General features: G+C 33.6%; 3 protein-coding genes across 3 annotated transcripts; all 3 read left to right on the top strand.

Annotated features, from left to right (window-relative positions):
* The first annotated feature begins 3,144 nt into the window (after positions 1–3,144).
* LOC111907151 (late embryogenesis abundant protein ECP63-like) lies at positions 3,145–4,478 on the top strand. The gene has a single exon (XM_023902951.3). It carries the CDS (start codon positions 3,261–3,263, stop codon positions 4,365–4,367), a length of 1,107 nt encoding a protein of 368 aa, XP_023758719.1. The 5' UTR covers positions 3,145–3,260; the 3' UTR covers positions 4,368–4,478.
* A 1,237-nt stretch (positions 4,479–5,715) lies between these two features.
* LOC128132161 (uncharacterized) lies at positions 5,716–8,457 on the top strand. Its single transcript, XM_052768317.1, has 7 exons — positions 5,716–5,805; positions 6,548–7,146; positions 7,236–7,377; positions 7,469–7,612; positions 7,693–8,064; positions 8,147–8,218; positions 8,310–8,457. Exons 1-7 carry the CDS (start codon positions 5,773–5,775, stop codon positions 8,421–8,423), a joined length of 1,476 nt encoding a protein of 491 aa, XP_052624277.1. The 5' UTR covers positions 5,716–5,772; the 3' UTR covers positions 8,424–8,457.
* A 460-nt stretch (positions 8,458–8,917) lies between these two features.
* On the top strand, positions 8,918–10,252 carry LOC111886811 (uncharacterized). Its single transcript, XM_023883059.3, has 2 exons — positions 8,918–9,314; positions 9,431–10,252. The coding sequence occupies exons 1-2, from the start codon at positions 9,162–9,164 to the stop codon at positions 9,842–9,844; spliced, it is 567 nt and encodes a 188-aa protein (XP_023738827.2). The 5' UTR covers positions 8,918–9,161; the 3' UTR covers positions 9,845–10,252.
* Positions 10,253–24,589: the final 14,337 nt, after the last annotated feature.

Raw genomic sequence — 24,589 nt, 5'->3', positions numbered from 1 at the left:
ATTAGAACTCAAGTTGTTGAGCAGATAATGCAACCAATTTTGGCTATAAATATACCCATTACTAATCACAAATATAGTGGATGCCACATCACTGTCACCTCATCACTACACACAACCATTAAAGTTTTATATGCTTACAATCACTATACTCTTATTTTTTGATTATTTAAATAAAATAAATATATCTTTTAATTATTCAAAATGTCGAGTGAGTTAGAGATAGAAACAAATGAAATGGAGGTTGTCCATCGTCCTCTCCACCACAAATGACCCCTACCACTAAGAACCACTTTCCACCGGGATGGTGTTCATGTTAGTTGTTGGGTTCCAAGTGGACCATGAAGCCCTTCGTTGAAGGTATACCAAATAGTCTTATAGAGTAATCTTTTGTGTGTGTAGTATTGGTGCAATCTTATTGGGTGCTTTATATAAGATGCATGTTGCTATTTTATACCATTTACCTCTATAAATTGTCTTGGAAAAAGTTGGATGCTAAAAATAGTAGCTTTTGTTTTCCAATTATCAAAGTATTTACATATTCACAAATGCTCTTGGTACAACTAGGCATCTTGATCTAGGGATGTCAACGGGGGCAAACGGGACGAGGAGTGCCTTCCCCATCCCGGCCCCCGAAATTTCCCGGTTCCCCCGTCCCCGCCCCCGCCCCCGAAATGTTCAGCCTTCCTACCCTCGCCCCCGCCCCTGAATCCCTTTATTACCCCCGCTCCCACCCCCGTTCCCCCCGCCCCCGATTGATTTTAAGCTGCCTTTTTTTGCTAAAAGAAGTTATTATCTAGACTAAAAGAAGCTATTTTTAGGTAACAAATAATTATTTATAGTAGAATTTGACATGTTAAAAATAAAAAACTTATGGCATCTTAAAAACATTATACTAACAACTTAAAAACATATTTTTTGATGAATTTTAGAAGATCAAAATCATGTTATTGTTTATTATATTTATATAATTAATATATGTAAATATATGTGTAATTTAATAACAGGGTCCCAATGGGGGTTTCGGGACGGGATTGCCTAACCCCGCCCCCGCCCCCCAAATTAAAATGGGGGTTAACCTTGCCCCCGCCCCCGTCCCCGCCCCTGATTTTTTTAAAAAAACTCCCACAAACGGGACGGGCCCCCCACGGGAATGGGGTCCCACAGGACTTTTTGACATTCATATCTTGATCCGGGATAAGTCTTTACATCTCCCACATATTTACAAATTTGGCCTTATTTATTTTCCCTATATCTCTCCAAACTTGTTATTTTCTAAAATGTTTTTTTAAAACATCATTTACCTTGATAACATTTGGATATAAAAAAACATAATGTTAGAGCCAAAAAAAACCATAGAAAAGGAATGGAATGTTTAGAAATTGATAATAAATTTTATAGAGTATTTTTTTTTTTCATGCGTGTTTATATCTTATTTTTGCAATTTTGGACCAAAAACTTTTTCACTTGCGATTTTTGTCCTTATTCGCTATTTATTGTAATGTTTTTGGCCTTGCTAAAAATTATTATTTTTACGACCAAAAATGAAAATATCAACTACATTTGAGACCAAAAATAGCCATCTTATTTGGACACCGGTACTTAAAACGTTATAAAAACCTAATATAATTTCCGAAATTGCAAGAGATCTTAATGGGGACATAATTGCAAATATCTTCTATACATCGGGACCAAAATGGAATTTACTCAAAAGATTATAAATTCTTTGACATGAGGTCTTCAGAAACTTAACCAAGTTCAAGATTTTCGAAGATCGCATGTATGACGTTGTTCATCGACCAACTGGCAAGTGAATATTTACAAACGGTCATTATCGGAGCATTAAGTACGATGGATTATAAACGAATGACTAATTTATGTAGCCAAGTTGTGACTAGGGGTGTTCGTTTGGATGGATCGGTTTGATCCGATCCAATCAAGTAAATCCAAATTGATTTCGGTTTTCAAAACATGGATCCGAATTGTCGAAACTAAATTCAAATCCGATCCGATCCGATCCAAGTACAATTCGGTTGGATCGGTTTTTATAATTCGGTTTTCAAAAACCGAAACATTTTAAAACGACATATAATTATAATATTACCTAACTTTACACAAGAAGCAAAAACAAATAATTTAGTTCTGATTTGAAATTTATAAATAACTAATAAGAAAATATATTATAGTAAAATATTTTATAGATATAAAACTTTCAAAAGAAAATACATATTAATGTTTTTTTATCGGGTGAAACGTTTTGAACGTATTTGAAAAAATAAAATACAAAATTAATAAATAATTATAAATATATATTATAAATAGATAAATAATAAATGTTTATTCGGTTTTTTTGGACTATTCGGTTCTTAATTTGTAAACAAAAACCAATCCGAAATCCAAAATAATAATTCGGTTTTGTTGAAAACCAATCCAAAAATCCGAATATCCGAACCAAATAGTCCAATCCAAATTGTCCAATTGGATAATTCGGTTTTATCCGAATAGTGAACAACCCTAGTTGTGACGACTTGATTACTTGGATTTTTAAAAATGACTAAAATTCCCTTCGTGAGGACGGCCTTTACACATTACAAGTTTAATTATAGACAAATATTCAAAAAATAGTACGTATGGTTTCCAAATAAATCAAGTTCAGTCTTGAACTTTTTATTTTTGTCTGTCGTGTGTGTTCAAGGATGATCCGTGTAGTTTTAATTTCTATATTTGAGGACAAAAAAAGTTAATTATTAAACTTGATTTTTTTGAAAACCACGGTGACCACTTTTGAACATTTTCCATTATTAGTATAAAATAACGTGGGACCAAATGAAAATTTATATCATGTATTGATGAAAATATGCATAATGGAAGCTTTATCATTGTCGACGACATGGATATATTTTGCATGTAAAATATTTATTGTTTTTTCTTGAATTAATGTTTATATCACGATAACTATTTAAATATTAATATAAAAATAGGCGGATCCCAAATAAAATCTTCTCTCATGAAAGTAAGAAGTATGATTCGTTATTGATGTTGTCGACGACTTAGATGATTTCCACATGTAAAATATATATTGTGTTCTTTAATTTGTTTTTAAAACATGAAACTTAAGTTGTCAAGAATTTTCATCTATTAACCATGCAACCTATATATATTTCGTTATCTTCCACTCACAACTCACAAATTCTATCTTCCAATCGAGTTTCTTATTTTTGATATTCAATCGAAGTTTAGAGTGCATTACATCCTGACATCAAATGGCTTCACCTCATGATGTAACTGAATCTGACCACAACAATGAGACACGATCTGACCCCGGTGTCATTGCAAACATAATTAAAACGGTTACCGACACTCTAATCGGAAAAACTCACGAAGCCGATGAGAAGACGTCAATGGTCTCCAACGATGTTGCAGATAGAGAAAAACAAAACATAGAAGAAACAACACCGAAGGTGGAGGAGTACAATGATCTCGTCCCTCAAAAAGAAAAGGAAGAGAGTGATGCTGACTTGGCGGAGGAGTGCAAGGATTCCGTCGCTCAGAAAGTGAAAGTAGCAGCTGACATGGCTAACCAGAAAGCGATAAAAGTTGCTGACTTAGTTAACCAGAAAGCAAAAGAAGCCGCTGCGTTGGCGGAGGAGCACAAGGACTCTGTCACTCAAAAAAATAAAGATGTTACTGACTTGGCGGAGGAGCACAAAGATTGCGTTGCTCAGAAAGGGAAAGAAGCTACTGATTTGGCAGAGGAGTACAAGGATTCCGTCGCTCATAAAACGAAGGTAGCAGCCGACTTGGCTAACCAGAAAGCAAAAAAAGTTGTTGACTTGGTTAAACAGAAAGCAAAAGAAGCCACTGATTTGTCGGAGGAGCACAAGGATTCCGTCACTCAGAAAGCGAAAGAAGCCACTAACTTGGCGGAAGAGTACAAGGATTCCGTCGCTCAGAAAGCGAAAGAAGCTGCTGACATGGCTAACCAGAAAGCGAAAGAAGTTGTTGACTTGGTTAACCAGAAAGTAAAAGAAGTTGGCGACTTGGCAGAGGAGCACAACAATTTTGTCGCTCGGAAAGCGAAAGAATCCATTGACTTGGCGGAGGAGTATAAGGATTCTGTTGCTCACAAAGCCAAAGAAGCCGCTGACTTGGCTAACCAGAAAGCAAAAGAAGTCGCTGACTTGGTTAACCAGAAAGCGAAAGAAGCTGCAGACTTGGCAGAGGAGCAGAAGGAGTCCGTCGCTCAGAAAGCGAAAGAAGCCACCGACTTGGCTGACCAAAAAGTGAAAGAAGCTAAAGAAACCGTTGATGCAACTGCACAAAATGTTATAGACACTAGTACAAAAACGACCTATGGTGACGGTTTTTGAAAATGGAGTTTTCACGGTTTTGGCTAATGGCGTTATTAATCGAGTTCTAGTAATGTTTTAGTTATATATTAGCTAAAAATCATCATCATTGCAAACTATGTTCACACATTTTGTCATTGCCTTATATAACAAGTATGACAAATATATATATATATATATATATATATATATATATATATATATATATATATATATATATATATATATATATATATATATATATATATATATATATATATATAATAGTCACAACCGATATTATGACAAAATGTCACCAATTGTCCCATTTAATTATTTGTGTCTAAAAGTAAGAATATACACTAGGGTAACCTAGGGGTTTAACATACGTGTTGCACACACCGATTGCCAGGCTCGACCTTGGGGGGAGGGCCGGGAGCCTGGGCGATGACCGTGGCACAAATTTAGTATATATTATATAAGAAATATTTGTTTTAAAAGTAACCGGTACTATAGTTTTTGTTGCTAATCGTGTGCCTGCATAAAAAACTTCAATCAAAATGTTATGGTCTACTTTTTAATTTTGTTGAAAGGTTTTTTATATTTAATATTATCTTTTTCAATCTAAAATAGGTGATAGCCCAATTGATTTACACACTTTGTTTAGTTTTCAATGGATCCGCGTTTGACCCATGTAGCTTGTGAAGTATATATCATCTAATTCATGAACACTCAATAAATCTCATTTAAGATTGTATATTCTTTTTAAACATTTAAAACAAATCTAGTAATAAATTAACAATGATATTAATATTATTTAAAAATTTGCAATATTATTTAAAAATTTTGCAATATTCTATTCAAGTCTAATTCATATATATTTTTTGAAGGGCTCATTTTTTTACTTTAGCCCCAGGCCAAAAATATGTTTGAAATGTCCTTCAAATGCAATCCTGAACCTTGAAAAAATTAAAGATGTATTTATTTTGTTTTTTATATTGGTGTATTGTTTTATTGTTTTATGGTTTTATTTTGTTTTATACATTCAGGACAATGCAAAGCTTGAAGTCTGACATGTTTGGTATATATTTTTGAGAAAATGACAAAAATAGCCAATTATACTAATTGCATTACAAAAATAGCCAAAAAAAATCGGGATTACAAAAATAGCCACCCATTTCGCAGGTGAGAAGGCCCCATCTGCGAAATGGGCATCTCATCTGCGAATGTACAAGTGCCTGAAGCACAGTTGTGCTTCAGGCACTTGTACATTCGCAGATGAGATGCCCATTTCGCAGATGGGGCCTTCTCATCTGCGAAATGGGTGATTTTTAGGTATAAAAACGTTTTTTTTTTTTTTTTTTTTTTTTCATTTTCACCATTCTCTACACAAAAACTCTCTCTAACTTTGGGCTTCTCTCGGAATTTTGGCTAGTTTTTGAAGAAAATGGAAGATTATGTCAACAATCCCGCAAATATGGTTAGATTTTAACTCTTTTAATGTTTAAAGTTTTTTTTTTTTTTTTATCAATTTTTGTATTATTTAGTGTTAAAAAATGGTAATTTTGTTGTGTTTGATTGATAGTTTTAGTATATTTTTAGTATACTTGAAGTTTAAATGCAAGTAGAGACAAGTAGAGACTGCGTAGATAATGTTTACAATTTGTTTTTGTAGTTTTTTTAGTTGTTGTATAACCTGAAATCTTGTAAGTTTTTTTAGTAGAAACTGCAAAATAGTTGTTTGTATATATATTTGTCATATAACATTTGTATAAGTTGAAAATTTGTCGTATATATATTGTTAGAAATTGTTTTTATTTGTCGTATAAGTTGAAAATTTTGTATAAAGTAGTCGTATAACTTGGAAAATTGTTAGTTTGGTTGTCGTTTTATTTTTAAATTTTTTTGTTTATATGGTTATATAATGTTAGTTTTAATTAGAAAGATAAAAATTGTTTATATATTTATCGTTTAAGTTGAAAATTTGTTTAAGTTGAAAATATGTTTAAGTTGAAAATATTTATATATGATATTGTTTTCTATCGTAAATATATTTGTTGTATAACTTGGAAAATTGTTTATATATGTGTATGTTATTGTTTTTTATCGGGGAAATATATATATATTAGTAATTAAGAAAGTATTTGCAGTTCGTAATCATATATTTAAAAAAAAATATATTTTTTAGTTATCTAATTTGTTTTTGTGTTTTTTTTTTGCAGCATGATTTTAGTTTAATGAATACGAAAGCCTTTGCGAACCTAAAAGGCTCTGGCGGTAACATATGGGAAGTCTTTGAAGTTTTAGATGATGCCCGACGTGCTATTTTCAGAAATACCGTCTTTGGCTATTTTATTGATGTCCCTCGTTTACAAGGGGACGCTTTATTGTTTCATAAAATGTTCCTTCATCAGATCCGGCCGGACCCTGTTTTATCTCCAGATGGAATAAAACGTTTATATTTTCGAGTAGGCAATACCAAAATGGTTTATGGGCCGGAAGAGTTTTGTTTGATTACCGGCTTCAATTTTGGGGAGTATCCAAAAAACATTGGGAGAAAAGGGTCGGAAAAATTAATAAGCAGTAAAAAAAGATGTTTACTGCGTGAACGGCTATTTCCGGACCATACTAATAGTTCGGTGAAAATCGGCGACTTGAAAAGTTTAATTTTAAATCAAACATTCTTAGCACTTGACGACCTTGATGCAGTTAGAGTATGTTTGATATACATTTTGTGTGAAGGTTTTTTGGGCAAAGAAGTTAACGATCGGGTGCCACAAGATTGGTTTTTTTTGGCTGAGAATTTGGATCTCTGGAATAGGTATATTTTCTTTACGTTAAAAGTTCTATTTTATTAAAGTTATAATTTATATAATAATCAATTTTGTTTTTTTTTTTTTGTTTTGTTAGCTTCGCTTGGGGTAGCTATCTATGGGATTTTACTTATGTTGACCTTGAGGATACGTGGAATAAGATACATCATTATTTATCACTTCCTGAGCGTGGTCAAACTTTAAAGTATTCCGTCTCAGGATTTACGGCTCCAATTAGGGTATAAAAATTTTATTTTATTTAAATTGTTTTATTGTTATATTTTTTATTTTAATTTTAACTTTTATTACTGTTATTGTACAAAATTGTAGATATGGATATATGAGATGATTCCGGCTGTTCGTGCATGTGGATTTGCATTGAGAAAAAATAAAGACTTGCCTCGGATGAAAAGATGGAGCGGAACAAAAAAATTGAAATGGGTTGACGTGAACAAGATTTGGTCAAAGATGCAGGTTTAAAAATAATTCGTTTATTATTAATAAAGTTGATTATTATAGTTTTATATGCATTTTTAATATGTTTAATTTTTTAGGAGGGGCTACCACCAAGACAAAACATGTTACCGGGTGATGGTGAGATGACATCTTTTTATTATATGTCATTTCAAGAGTATGTATATGGTGAAGGGAAAGCAGTTCCATCCCCAGTACGGGACCATTTTAGGAGACAAGACGAATCTTCGTCTAGTATGTCGTCCAGTGGTCGCTCTCATGGTAGAGGTCGGGGCAGTGGGAAACACAAGCTAGACGAGTTGTTGAAACGGGTACATGCACTGGAGCAGCATGTGTTTATGAATCAACAAAAACCTACAGAGGTTTTTGTTGAAGAAGTGAATAATGACCAATTTTGGAACGACATTTTTTTTGAGGACCCGACAGTGTCACAAAGAAATTATGATGAACAGGTTAGTTACACGCTACATTATTTATTAAATTTTATTAACATATATGAATACCTGTGTTCATATTTTATATTTGAAAATATAGGTTGTGCAAGATGAAGAGATGAATAAAAACAATACAACTCAAAATGTTTTTGGTGATACTCAAGACGACAAGGTTGTTATAGATGTTACCTTTACGATTTTAATAATTACTTTTTAATAAAGTGTCTTTCGTTATTAAGTAAAAAGTTATATTTTTAATGTAGGTGTTGGAGGAGAGTAATCAGTATGCGGGGAACAAATTTGATGATGATGTGTTTGATGTAAACGATTATAGTGAAGTTAAAGAGGTTATTATAGTTACATTAATATTATATTAATATTTTGTTTATTTAGATATTATTGCTTATTAAATTATGTGTATTTCGTTATTAAGTATAAAGTATTATCTTTAATGTAGGAGTGGGAGGAGAGGAATGACAATGCAGGGAACAAATTTGATGATGATGTGCCGGATGAAGACGAACTAATAATAACGGGAAATGTAGATTATTTTCATGATGATGATGATGACAAAGAAGTTACACCCGATAAACCTAGGAGTCGAAAACCATCACAATTTTTATGCACTCCTTACACCGAGGTATTCGTTTTATTTATAAACTGATGATTTTATGTTTATGTGAATTATCTATCTTTATGTGAATTATCTGAAAGATATACATTTAAACATATGAATATTGTTTTTAGTTGCACACGACACCGAAACAAAAAAGAAGAACAAAAAAGAAGGTTGGTACGAAATCAACATGCCCCGTTCCTCCTCCAGTTTTTGGTGTTGCTCATGACTTCTCCATGTTGCGCCTGCAACCTTACGTAGCAGGCGGTGAGGATGTCATCCAAAATTATGTATTGCATTCATACGATGTGCAGCATCGTTTGTTTAATTTCGTGTTAGATAGAGATTTTTGGAGCTCATTGTTTGGGCATACACACGACGGATGGTTGGAGTCAGCGGTAAATAAATTGTTAATTAATTCTTTTAAAAGTTAATTGTTTTTTAGTCAATAACAAAAGTATCATGTGTGCAGCATATAACCATTTGGTACCGACTTTTGATGGAGAGACGGTTTGAGAGCGACCGACATACAATAATGCCTCCAAATTTTTTTGTTTCTCATGCTTTGGAAGAAGGACAGGACTGGAGGGCGTTTATGGCTGGTATTGCTACATACCCTAACTTCATGGTTGCTTGGTGGGATGTTGATACGGTAAACTTAATAGTTTATATTGAAAATAATATCGTTTTTTTGTTATGTTTTTGTATTGTGATGTTTTTGTATTGTGATGTAAATAAACATAATTTTATTTTCTGATCCTTATACAGGTCTTATTGCCGATTCATTCATCCCCTAATCATTGGCTATTTGGGGAACTACGATTAGCGTCAATGGAAGTGCATATTTATGACAGTCTTGGTAGAGGTGCTTATGAAAAATTCCAATCCGAAGGAATCTTTTCCAAATTTGAACGTCGGGTGGCAAATTATTTGGACAAGATTAAGTATTGGGCGCGGAGGAACATCCCAAGGATTCCATTGAATATGCAATTCATTTATGAAGAAAATGTTCCCCAACAAAGTAGTCATTTGGGAGATTGCGGTGTTTTTCTTTGTATGTTTATGGAGCAATTGGTTTCAGGTCAACCAATACGTGTTCTTATTGACCCAAAGAACGCAGCTTTAGAGTTCCGTCTCCGGATGGCAAAAATTATTTGGGGGTCTAGTCTTGCTCCTCTGTAGTTGGATTATATTAAATGTATATACAAATTAATGTTGGATTTCATTATTAGTTTATCTTTAGAGTTTACTCAACGGATGACAAAAAATATAACGTTACGACAATTACAACAATTTAATGACCTACTAATTACTTATCAATAAATTCAACATAAGAACGACCACAACTTTTGTTTTAACGTTACAAATACAACAATTTATTGACCAAACAACTTCAAAACCATAAAAACAATATTGAAAAACTTACAACTTGTAAACAAGAACTGCCAAGAACAACACCCAACTACAAACCAACGCTATCTTTAACTTCTTATTTTCTGATTGAAAGAGCTTATTAGAGTTAGCTACTTTAGCTATTACCATAGAAGATTGGTCCTTCTCTTCATCAACCCAACTGATAAACCCGCATTTTGGTCCCTGTTAAATTTAATATCCACAGTAAGAAAATAAATTTGTGTCATGTAAACACAAGGGTTTAAATTTGAATGACGGTAAGAACATGATACCAAATACGGGCAAGCGTAGAACAATCTTCCTGGGTTTTTAGCTGTACCCGAAATCCTAACGATACGTTCTCCTCCACAATTGCAGTATGCCATTAGCCTTCTTATTCTTTTAAATCGGAGTTACTTTCTCAGTTAAATTTTTTCATAATGAGTGACACCCATTTATAGAATAAATCATATAACGGACAATTCTTTTTGACTATGAAATAAACTGGTTTGACTATGAATTCATAAAAGTTCAACTATGAAATGCAGACAAGTACATTCTGTAGTATTGTCATGTCGGTCAGTGAAATTTGACTATGAAATGAACTGGTTTGACTATGAATTCATAAAAGTTCAACTATGAAATGCAGACAAGTACATTCTGTAGTATTGTCATGTCGGTCAGTGAAATTTGACTATGAAATGAACTGGTTTGACTATGAATTCATAAAAGTTCAACTACGAATTTAAAGGGTTAAACTATGAATTTTGATCAGTAGAGATACAATATCTTCTATTTATAATTCCATTTGTGTGATCATTGTAGAGCACAATTATCGGTATTGAAAATGAGTAGTCACAGCCAAAGAACCTTTTCTCAACTACCAATTTTCTTGCATAACCTTCAAAGAACAAATCCTAATACCTTCACAGCCATTAAGAAAACCGATAACAACCGCTTTCAATTCTGTTTTGTGGCTTTAGGTTGCGTGGTATAACATACTTCTTTTATTGAGTTATACAATATTTCATGGTAATCTATGTCGATTAGTTCTTACATAACACTAATATGTCTTCGTTTTTATGTAGATTCGTACCTTCCTTAGGTGCATGATACCGCTGATATATGTAGGTTATTTACCCCTTCTTGGGAGCTTTCTGACAACAATGTACTTCGCAGTGGCTTTAGATGGAAATCATGAGCCACTACTCTTAGCACTTGGTTTGGGAACCTTACAGTGTGAAGAATCATGGAGATGGTTCATGATGAGGTTAAGAGATTGTTTAGGTGAGGACACAGAGGTTGGTTTCATAAGCAACATGTGTGATAACATAGACTTTGGTGTTGACAGTGCCTACCCGGATTCCTATCATGGATATTGTCCTAAAGATATAGCTCGAAAGATACGTGAGTCTATCGGACATAACAATACGGAAGTCGAATCGTTGTTTTGGAAGTCATGCAATGCATATAGCGTTGATGATTTTTACTTGTGTTTCGAAAGGTTGCAAAGTACATGTAGGCAACCACCTTTCTGCACCTTGCTTATGAGTCCAATTTACTGGCTTGACGATATACCGATTTCAAAATGGACAAGAGCATTTTTCCCAAAAATACGTTACAATGTTAAATCGATTGACGTCCCTGAAATTTTGAAAATTATATCCTCACGTGAGTTTCCTATAACAACGATAATTGAGTTAACCACCACGTCGATAAAATCAAAGTATGCTGAGCGGGCCGAACTGGCTGGTAAGGGAGATTGTTATGTTTTGTTTTTTTTATTGTGCTGCTATTTTTATTAAAATATCAAATTTTACAGGGAGGTTGTCTGGTGGGTTGACCCCTTACGTTGAGAGTAAGGTTCAAAAAAGTCTCAGCAAGTCTTACAATTGTAATGCAAAACGTTTGTATGGGGATACATTTGAAGTCCATGACACTTTTGCCACCAACAACGTACAACTTGAACGAAGGGTATGTAGTTGTGGTAAATGGCAAAAAAGCGGTATACCATGTGGCCACGCTATAGCATGTCTAAGAACCCGTACATCTGAGTCCATTCAGAGAATGGTTGAATACAAGTTCACTAATTATGTGTATCGAGTTGCATATGGATCTGAGTTGGTGAATGGTATACCATCATATGAGCATTGGGAAATACCAAATGAAACGGTGGTCCTGTTACCTCCCTCAATGCAGTAGTTATTCATGTAGCACATTTATGTTTTATGTAGTATTATGTATTAGTTTTTTATGTACTCTGTTTTTATTTTACTGCTGTGTTACGTATTAGTTATCCATGTACCCAGTTTATTTTTTATGTCGTATTATGTGTTAGTTATTTATGTACCCCGATTTTATTTTATTGCTTTCTAAATATTGGCTATTGAGGGAACAACATACATTAAAAGAAATGGACGTTTATTAAATAGTAACGACTAGACACATACAACAACAAGCAACTTAAATAACGAAAAACAATTAACTTAACCAACATGCATATTAAAAATAAGGGACATTCTTTAAAACATTCCATGCATCTAAGTGGGTAAACTCGCTACCATCGTATTGAAAGCGGTATAGTTCCAAAGCCACCTGTCGTAGAATGTCTTCATCCGTATTTGCATGTTCGTTATCCAACTCGTTATAAATACGTTGAAATTGTTTCACCTTCATTTTCATATCCAGAAACTTCGCTTTGACATCTCTTCTTCTTCGATATTGAGTGCGGTTCATTAAATGGTGAAACAAATGACAGACACGAGACCAAAATGATCCGGCACGAACTTGTGGGGGACCCGGTGGAAAATCCACCTCTACAGTTGTAATCCAAGCTTGAACCAAAGCGACCTCCTCTGCGTTCCTCCATATACGTGGTGAGTCCATAATTGCAAGGAGGGAAGTAATAGAATACAATTACAACGGATATTGAAATCTATTTATAACGACTCCTTACTTTTCCTGGTGCAATGAGTTGTCAACTCAAACAGCAATGTATTGTGTTGTCATTCAACCGGGGATGAATTGTCAACTCGAACAGTGATCTGTTGTGTTATAAGTATAGTACACTGCATTCGTCAGTTAATTTTGACTATGAATTGCAGACATATTAGAAGTTTGGACTGCGATTTTGTGTAGAAACTACTATAAATTGACCCTAAGTTACACGCAAAACGTTATTAAATTAACCAATATAGTTGTTCAAATATTGTTTTTTAGATTCTACCCTCTTTGTTTCAATCCAAATGACTTCTATATCATGGAGCAATGAAGAGTTCTTGGTTCTTACACATGCTTATATTCATGTGTACGAGACAAGCAAGTTGAATGATCCAATGTTTTGGAGCCGTCTAACAAATATTTTCAATGCTGCAAACCGAATGGCTACAAGAAACGATCGTGACGAACTAGACATCTTAGCAAGATGGTATGAAATGAAAACCGAAGTTCTATTATTCAACGATCTTTATACCAAAATTGACGACGCCCGTCTAAATGCTACTGAGGATGTCATCTTGGAAGCTGCTAAGGAGGAATACAAGTCATTAAGTAACGGGTTGGAATTCCAGTTTGAAGCCCCTTGGAATATTTTGAAATATATCCCGTTTGTTTAAAATCTATTTTAGTTTATTATTTCAGTACTAGGTTATTTTCATGTACTAGGTTATTTTCATCTATTTCTTATGTATTTCGTATGTATTTCGTTTGTTTAAAATCTATTTTAGTTTATTATGTGAGTACTAGGTTATTTTCATGTATTTCGTATGTAATTCGTATGTGTTTCATATGTTTAAAATATATTTTAGTTTAGTATGTGAGAAACTCGTATGATTAAGTTGAGTTAATATATATATATATATATATATATATATATATATATATATATATATATATATATATTAGTTTATTATGTGAGAAACTCGTATGATTAACTTGAGTTAATAAATGGCCATTGCATTAGTTATCAAAATATATTAGAATACATTAGTAACAAGATTCCATGAACCATTAAAACATCACAACAATTACATGAAAAAAACAACATAATACGAACAAAGCATTAACGTAAAACACAAGTCCATGGCTTATTCTTAACACAAATTAGAGCGGTCTACTTGAAATACTGTTTATCTCTAACAACCTTCCAAACTTCCTCATATTCGAAGTCTCTGCCTTCATGCTCAAAGATGTAAAACTCTGTAACAACTTCCAAGAACTCTTCTTCGTCACGACAACGAACATTGTTACGTTTCGCATAACTACATGCTCGATTGAACCATGTCACTTCCTCCTTTACATCCGTCCACTTAGTAACAACATCTGATTTTTCTCTTTTTTGCCCTTCTCCCATCTCATGGTTAAACAAAGATGTGATGCGACTCCATTCATCACCAATTAGGCAATGCGGGGGAGCAAGTAACGGTTCACCATCCTTAACACTTAGCCAGCACCGTGTTAGAAGTAACACCTCGTTTGTCGTCCATGGCCTTTCAGAATTGGAACCAGGTAATTCATTCGAAGAACTTGCTGCATTCGACGACATTTCTAATAATGGGAATTCGTTTCGTTTAGGTGATTTGGGTGTTTGGTTTATAGATCTTAAACATCTATTTATATAAATAAATAGACTATGAAATAATACTTTGACTGCGAAATGGTTATATTTGGACTACGAATTTCAGCTTTATGCAGTGTTTTGTCATGTCAAACTGTCATTGATCTCTTGTCACTTAAGGGACCCACTGGGATGTGCAGGTTACTACAGTGACTTGTCATTACTGTCTAGTCATTTCAAACTTGGACTTCTCATTACTGTCTAGTATGTATAAATACCACTTATTGCTCCAGTTTAATACAACATCGATTTTATTATGAGTTCCTCACACAAATTCGAAATTTGCTCATGCAACGAAGTAGATTGTTACTACTGTGATTCGGTAGACCCTTTTTTTACACCCTCTTCAGCCGGGTCATATATGTCACATGAAAATTTTGAAGAATTAAAGAAGGCTGAAGCACAACAAGAAGAGGACAAAGAGTCATCCCGACTTCTCACTCAACTTGCTAATGATATAGGTTCGGAATGCAAACAAGCTGAAGAATGGATTGACCTCAATAAAAACAAAATCAAAGAGCATAAAGATTGGATAAAAAAGAGTAAGAAGGCAATCAAAACGACTGAAAAACGGCTTGCTGAGAAGGATGAGCAGTTGATACACATTATGGTAAAAAAGGATTGTTTCGAAGACAAAATGAGAATTAGGGATGACTATATAACGATGGAGAAAGAGAAGTACCCGTTGCAGTTCCCTGAGTTTAAAAATTAGTTATAAAGTTGTTGTAATATTATCATGAAACAGATTAGCTTGCCAAAGGATCGTTTGTTGTTTTTTTTTAAATAACATGTTGTAACTGTTAAAATAAATCTGCAAACTATATTTTATAATATAAAGGCTTCATTCATTGTTATAATCAACAAACTTAACTAAAATATGAAAGCATAGCAATGTCTTGTAAGAGTTAATAAAAATATTACAATACATAATAAGCTAACAACTCGTCATTACTCTTAATTTCAAGGTTGTTTTATATCAAAATCAGCGTTATGGGTTTGTGAGCAACCCGCTGAACCACCAATATTATATGCCATTTCTGCAGTAGAAATTATGTGACCTGCTCTGCTACCAGACGCCCTTCCAGTACAATTATTTCTCGTGTGTCCTAGTTGACCACATGTAGAACACTCTTTTATAATTGGACCGTCGCCTTGGGATGGAATGCGGTCTGTGTTTCTTGGCTTGCCTGGCTGACGTTTATCCATTATAGGTGGCTTAACAATCATCAAATCATCGGGGATCTCCCATTCGGATGGCTTCGGCAGAGGGTTTATTGATTCCTCATATGTTTTCCTCAGTGTTTCGGTAAAGTAAGCATTTAATGCAAACCTCGAGCAGTCTTGGTAATTGTTCACTGTTAAACATCTTATGACATGACCACAAGGTATCCCATCAAGTTGCCAATGCCTACATGTACATGTCATATGTTGAAAATCAACAATCACATTTTGTGCCCCCTTTTTGACCTCGCATTTCGTATTTGAGATCATGCGAACATCCCATTTGGTAAAATTTTTCTTGTTTTCTTTTACAACTTCATCCGCCCAAGGGGTAAGGGTTGTTGTTGCTTCCGCTAAAAAAACAGCCAAAATGAAGAAGTTAAAATCAATAACATCGAAACTAATAAAACATTAATATTACAAATTTACGTAATACCTGCAAAGTTACGTCTTTGAAACCACCATTGTTGCATTGTAGCACGAAAAAAATCAATCAACATAAGTATTGGCACCTTACGTGCGTGTCTAGATAATGCATTTATAGACTCCGCACTGTTGGACGACATAAGATTGTATCGGTTCCCTTTAAAATGTGCCCTTGACCAGGTTTCTGGATTTATACTTTTTAAGTACTCCCATACTGGTTCTTTTGTCTTTTTCATAACATCCATGGCAGCATCAAAAGCATCAACTGTGTACGCCCTACACGCCTCCCAAAAAATTCCTTTAACCGTCTTACTCTTGCCGAATCTAGATACTATGTTGAAATACAAATGGACACCACATATTCCATGATGAGCGTGAGGAAAAATGTTGGCAACGGATGTTGCTATAGATGGAGACCTATCAGATATAATTGTAAGCTCCTGCATATTTCCTATGCAATCACGTAGTTTTTGAAAAAACCATGTCCAAGAATCAGTACACTCATTTTTGCATATACCATATGCAACCGGTAATATTTGATTTTGTCCGTCCTTAGTAACTGCAAGTAGCATGGTACCTTTGAACTCGCCCTTTAGGTGAGCTCCATCTACTACTAGGGTCGGCTTACAAAAATTGACAAAAGCTCGTACCTACAATACATTGTATATCTATTCAAATACACCAAAATAAATATTAAAAAAAAATTAGAACATGATAATACTAACCGAGCAACCGAGTGCGACGTACAAAAACTCAAACCGATCATCAGCATCTGTTTTAATATGTGTGACAGTACCCGGATTATGTTTGGCCAAGTTGTGACAATACGCCGGAAGTTTGGTAAAAGAATCCTCTTTCGTACCCCTTAACGACAACAATGCATATTGTTTCGCACGCCATGCCTGATGGTATGAGATATTGATATTCAATTGAGCATTCATATCATTAACAATTTCTTTTCCCCGATAAACTCTACTATAGTCTTCAGCCAAAACATCAGCAACATATTCACCCAAAACATATTTGTTTGCTTGTCGATGATTAGGTTGCAACAATGTTGAAGAACATGTGTGTACATCAACAAATTTATTCACTTGGAAAAGTCCATCAGTATTTTTAATTGCTTTTGCTCTTAGTAACCAAGAACAATTTTTCGAAACACACACAGCTTCATACCTTGATTTGGTGGATCTACTTGTCCTCGTCTGGAAACCTTCTCGAAGACATTTTTTACCAATACACTGCTTTAAAAGTTCTTTGTTTTTAAATATACTCTCACATTGAATCTTTTGAAGATTAATGTCTACCATCTGTGTTGGGATATCTTCATTATTATCAACTGGCCATGTTGGTACAGGGGGCATACCGTAAAAAAGGTTATCGGGATACTTAGTTTTAACTTCATCACCCAACTCATCTCTATCGGAATTACTTTGTAGCTCGGTTATATCTAAACATACATCACCAACATCAACATAATGCCCGTAAACATGATTTTTTTCATTTTTTTGAGTTGAATTTTTTTTCTTTTTAGTTTTATCTACCACACGCCTATTCATAAGTTTAACTTCTTGTTCGGCAACATCATCACAACGACCACCAACATGATTAAGATATGTACCAACATCATCATCACCAACATACTTGTAATTCTCGGGATCCACATATTGAATAGGTGAATAACTAACATTAACATTTTCAGCAACACTGTGAAACTGAGGTACACTAGGAGTATTGAAAGTACCTATCGGATCGTTGCTCCCTTTAAAACTGCATAAATTACCAACAAGTTCGTTTCCAATTTCACCGCCCCCATTAACCTCCTCAACTTCATCAACCACCACAAACACTTTCACAGCCCTTCCTCCACTACATTTGATTACGTTTATCAACATTCTAACATCCACGTCTTCAACTATAGCTATATAATAATTTAATTCAGGATGGTGGAAACGAAGACTAATTCTATATTTGTCTAACAAACCAATTTTGCTTCTTACCATAGATACAAAATCACTATAACTAATATACTCAGAAAATATCAAAGCAAATTCAGAAATACCTCCCTGTGGACATATGTATTCCAGATTAGTTCCATTAACTTGCCATCTCCCACCGGTTACAAGACAAACCAAATATTCAATCATTTTTTGAGCAAATTGTAGAGATAGAGAGTATATCACAAACCAAATAACAACCAAAATGATATTTTTTCTACAAAAATTTTTATATAGCAAAGCCCATTTCGCAGTCAAACCAATTCATTTCGTAGTCAACCTTAAAAAAAAAAAAAAAAAAAAAATATCAGCATTTCGCAGATAGGATCAGAGGATTTCGCAGATGGGACCTATTCCATCTGCGAAATTACCCCTATTTATACCGAAATTTATTAAAAAAAAAAAAAAATTCTCACCTGCGAATGTACAAGTGCCTGAAGCACAACTGTGCTTCAGGCACTTGTACATTCGCAGATGAGATGCCCATTTCGCAGATGGGGCCTTCTCACCTGCGAAATGGGTGGCTATTTTTGTAATCCCGATTTTTTTTGGCTATTTTTGTAATGCAATTAGTATAATTGGCTATTTTTGTCATTTTCTCTATATTTTTGGGTTTAATGTAAAAAACTCTCATTATTGGAAAATTTTATTTTTTTGAAATCTTTTTGCCCAAATTAAGGAAAAGTTTTATTTTTTATTTTTTATTTTAACAGGAAATGACAGATTTTGTGATTTTTTCAAAATATATTTAATGCTTTATTAAAAACTTTCCAAAATAATGAAACATTTCTATATAAAACTTTATATTTTAATGAGAAAATGTGTTAAACCAAATATTGAAGCATGTTTTGTTATAATCGGATCCAACAAGAAAAATCAATTTTTTTTTCCTTTTGTTTAAACATATAAAAGCCTCATCTACTACGAAACTAAAAGGTGAAATAATCTTTTTATATGTTTTTACATCCATTTTAACTTTTATCCAAAATTGGAAATAGTCTAAAAAAAGAAGTGATAAAAATGTAAATGTGTTAGTCTGTTTAGTGCTTTTACAAAATTTTCATGCTTAGATGCCCTTTCTTCCATATTGAGATTTTAGATTTTTCTAGAAATTTTATGTTTGCATAAAACTGTAGCATAAAACATGTAAAACATAAACATCGTTCACAGTTTAGTATTACTTTGTCAGATATAGAAACAACACTAGTATGTTTTAAAAGAATAAGAAAGTAGACCTTAATAGACCGACATAGTTTATATAGTTTGCTAGATCACCTTTATACTAACTTGTTTTAATTATACGGATAATGATTTAATAGGGTAATATATATATTTTTTTTTATACATTTATTCTTTGAATTTTATTTTATCCACATTTAACCCTTTAACTTGTTTATTTCATTATAACCGGCAATTTCAGGTTAAGCCGAAAAAATGACTTAATAGGGTAATATAAATTTCTAGTTTGTACATATTTATTCCTTAACGCTTTTGTATATATTTAGTCCTTACGAGTGATTTCTTCATATTTTGCTCACAACATCATACGTGAGACAATCATTAATTCTATGTTTTCATACGTGGTTGGTCTCTCACTTATATTAGTAACCTTATTCATTTTCTCCATGGAAAAGATGTGTTTGACTTCGGTTTCATCAATCTCCATATTAGACAATGAGATAGTTGGTCTCAAAACTAGTATAACATGATATGTTTTAATAGAAGGATAATTAAACATTTTGTTACTAGGTAATATTGTTATAGCGTTGTACTTTCAAAGTACTAGTAATTTTTTCCTTTTCTCTAGTTTCCATGAGCTAGATAACACTATTGTAGCATTGTACTTTTTCAAAGTCTAATGCTATATTTAGAAAAAAGTGGAACAAAATGTACAATTTTTTTTCTTATATGTAAGTTTCTTTTTATCATGTAACACCGTTATGGCATTGTACTTTCAAAATAATGTGTGTTTGAAATAGTGACAATATTGTTGTTAGGTTAATTTAGGTAATTATATCTTGTTTTTCTATTTATTATCTTAATTGTCTTTTTAATTCCATTTAAATTAAAAAAAAAAATCAAACTTAATTTTTTAATATTATTTTTGTGGGGGTAAAAAATGCCATTAAATTTAGGAAAATGGTATTTGTTTTAACCAATATTGTAAAAATCTAGATTATGTCCCAATTTATCTTTGATTAGTACCTAGGTGCTACCCAATCAACTAGAAGGCGCCTAGTCATTAATCTTTGCATACACAATGAGCAAAGAAGTAGCAAACGAAAAAATTTGAATACTTTGAAGAAGTTCTATATCAATAGAAACTATTTGATAAAGGATTGGTGTTGTATTAATCATATTAACCTATTTTGTTATGATATTAGTGGTAATTACAAACTTATTTATGATATTAGTCATAATTAATTTTTTAAAATTCAAAGAATTAACAATTTAGGGTGCCCGATTAATGTCTGTCTAACCGATTAATCCCTTAACCCAAGTCGACTACTAGCTAATGCCGATCATTTTTTACAATCTTGGTATTAACATCTATATAGTGGCCTAAATATGCCAATAAAAGACTTAACGTCACAACCTTTATTATTTTATCATGACAAATACTAATTATCAACCACGTAGTTATAGTCATGTAACACCTGCGTCATGTATGAGATAATATATTAAATTCTTAAGTGTTATTTATGGATGGTCACAACATGGTGGATCTTCACCACGATGTTGCGATGGATTTCTTGGCCGCATGGTTAATGCCCCGCCACAGCGTGGCCATAAGTGTCACGACGTGGCAGGTGATTTTAATGAAACCCTAGATTTCCTAGTTGGACCACTATTTAAAAGAATGAGGAGACTATGGTTTGCTTACCCTCATCCTCCATCAGCCTCCTAAAACTCTAAAGCAAACCCTAACCTCTTTCCTCCATTGTTGAAGCCATTTTTGGTGTTTTGGAAGTTTTGAAGAGAGAAGGAAGAAAAGAGAGTTAAGATCCAGCAATCAAGCCACCATTCTTCACTCTAGCACTCTCTTGGACCTTTGCCAGTGTCCAAGTCTCGAGTTATATCATGTTAAGTTGTTAGATCTTGAGTTTTAGCCCATAATCTTCTTGTTCTTGTTAATTGGAGTGGTGAGACTTCATAAAGCTTGCAACTTTATGAATCTATGGAACATTTGGAATGACTATTGGGTTGGATCTGAAGTATAGTTAAGTTTTTAGGCCATGCATGAGATCTTTATAAAAAACCTACATTTTAGACCCATTATGCCTCAAGGAACATTTGGAATGCTTGTCTACAAAGGAACCACCTTTATGCTATATGTAGTATTGGAAACACTTTTAGAATAGTTGGGTTAAGAGTCTTTTTAGAATGTAGAGTCGAAAGTAGTAGTGAGTAGTCGAAAGCTATATTCTCATGTTTCATGTCTGTAAATAATGAGAGTTACAATCCTTTCTTTATCTTATCTATTTACAATGTACTTTCTAGTTTCGATACTTTTAGCCGACTTCTTGTATTTTTTATATGTTTGATTTACCCTATAAATAGGGTAAGTTGTTATGTCTATAGTAACGAACATTCTCTGATTACACTTTGTACTCAAAAACTCTGTACTCTTTCCCGATATAATCGGAGCTAAGCATATCTTATTTAGATCTTTGTGCTCTTTATCGCTTTCGTATTTTCAATTGATTCAAACGTTCATTCAAAAAACTATTCAATTGGTATTAGAGCGGGATTCAAATCATCGATTTAATTTTTCTAATCTAATATTTTTCATCTTTTTGAATCGTTCTTTCCGATTCAAATATTCCACAGATTGAAACAAAAAACTTGTATTTGTAAGGTTTCGTAGTACTCCATGGATTATGGCAATAGGCCCCTTGATGAAGTGTAGGTTAAAAGCCCAAGGCTTATCTTTTCCATATAAATAGTCATGTATTATTGATAATTAGGGTTAAGAGTAAAGCAAAATGTATCCGCCAAACATTGTGAGGTTTCTTATGTAGAGTTAGATTCTTTAGTCTATTCCAAAAGTGTAATTTATTCTTCATGTTTTGAATAAATTGAGTGATCATTCGACATATCTTCTTTATTGTGTTGCTCTTATTTTCCGCATCTTGTTCGTCAAATCATAGTTACGGTTTTAATCCCAACACGTGGTATTAGAGCGGGTGTTTGAAGATTTATTGATTTTTGAAGTATCGATTCTTAATTTGATGATTTTTTGCACAAGTTATTAAAGATTATTGGTGTTTTGGGGTCTTTGAATCAAAATTCTGTTTAAGAAACTGTTCATAGACTTATTTTTTTTTTGGTTACTGTTCCTCTGGAATTTTCCTTAATCCGATTTGTTTCATGCTCATATTTTCTAATTTGATCCGGATAAATTGATTTGTTAAAATCAATTGTTTGCTTTATGGAGCAATCTCATTCCCATTGGCCCATTGATTTTGTTCATCACTGTTCATCCGTTTCATCTTATCCCAAATCAGTTTACTAGTGTTCATCGTGATGTTACTGTGTATATCAAAATTCTTTGACATTATTTCTCAGTTGCCATTCTCTCGTCCTTTTCGCATCCTCAAATCAGTGAATCGAAATCATTATCAAGGATAGAAACCATGTATTAGTTCAAGATCGATTATTGAATTCAAGTTTTCTTCTCTTGACTGATCGATTGCTTGATATTTTTGTGATAATTTTTTTTTTTTGTCTCAATATCGATTTGAATATGAAGATTGATTCGATGATTCGTGTTTGAATTTATTGGAATCAATGGTGCTAAACAGAAAACTGACTAAAGATATGGATGATTGACCGATGTTTATTGGGGAATTCTTATTGATGAATTGATATTCTGAGTTTGAAGAACCAATGAAGAACGGAAGAAGAACGATTGCAATTATGGTTAAAAATGAGTTTGATCTGAAAATTCATTTGCGAATGATGATTTGGTGTTTGTGATGTACTGGGTTCCGGATGGTTAATTTAACTCACAGGTTGTTTTGCTAACATTTGTGAAACGAGTCTTTCAATCGGTGCTTAGAACAATCGGAATTAATTGGAATACAATCGGAACGAGAAGGATTGTGATGAAAAACAAAGACTGTCAAAATCGAAACAATGATGAGTTACCTGCGAACGAATGCAACTTGATTGATTTAAGGACGTTCTTGGTGGTCAATGCAAAAGTCAAAATTGGCTTAAAAAACCTTACCTGCGAACGATCGAAGTTTGTTTTTCCGGGTTCGCACTCATTTTCACGATCATAATGTTACCTTGATTCGATTTGACTGTGATTCGCTTTGGGTGTGTAATCGATGGATTCGAAATGAAAGGCGGGACTGGGCTCGGATTCGCACTCAAGAACCTGTGATTGGATTCGGTTTTACTGGAGATTCGCATCGGGTTTGTGTTCAAATGATTCAGAGCGAAAGGTCAAGGGTTCGGGGATTGTGATTCTGGGTTCGCACTCGTTCTTCACCCACGAACATTCGTTGACTCTGATTCACAAGCGAACATGTGCTTGGGTTTGAGGTTGCCTTGATTCGCAGCGAACTTCTCGCAGTCGATATTTCTAATATGCTCGGAACGAAAGGCTTTGATCCCTGTTGATCGGAATCGTATCTATGGTTTCGTATGCGAACGATTGTTTGAATTCGCCGTTCAATTCGTTTGTCAGATGGTAAGAAGATAGCAATGTTACATTTTTGGTCCCTACAACTTTAGTGAATTGACACTTTTGGTCCCTGTTGTTTTTACAGCTTGGCAGTTTTGTAAAATTTCCAGAATTTGTTACAAATGAAGGGGAATATGGTGAAGAATTATTAATTTTGTCCCCTGAATTTCAGCAAAGTGACAATTTTAGCCCATTTTTTGAAAAGTTTACAAATTCGAGGGCTGGTGAATAGTTTTGGATTCTGTAATGCACATATTTTTTCATGAACAGAAAATTAAGGATTCCATCAAGTCTTGGCGGTTCGGAAAGTCGTTTTTCGCAATAACGTCAAAATTTTTCGACTCTTTTGGATTTTAAACTTCATTATTTATATCACTTTGCCGCGGGGGAACATAGTAACTTTTTATCCATTCAAGGTCATTCTCATGACCATTTGAAGGCTTTATAATCACGTTTTTTTTTTATTATAAAGTAGGGGAGAATTTGGTATGGACATTCGAAATTGGATTTGTGACTTTTCAAATTTGAAGATTTTTTATGAAGCTTGTGGTAGAATTATGAAGGTAGCTTTTGCAGTAGCA

Source organism: Lactuca sativa, chromosome 2 (genome assembly GCF_002870075.4).
Source record: "Lactuca sativa cultivar Salinas chromosome 2, Lsat_Salinas_v11, whole genome shotgun sequence".
NCBI classification, from domain to species: Eukaryota; Viridiplantae; Streptophyta; class Magnoliopsida; order Asterales; family Asteraceae; genus Lactuca; species Lactuca sativa.
The sequence above is the reverse complement of the archived record's forward strand: the minus strand, read 5'-3'. Positions and strand labels throughout refer to the sequence as shown.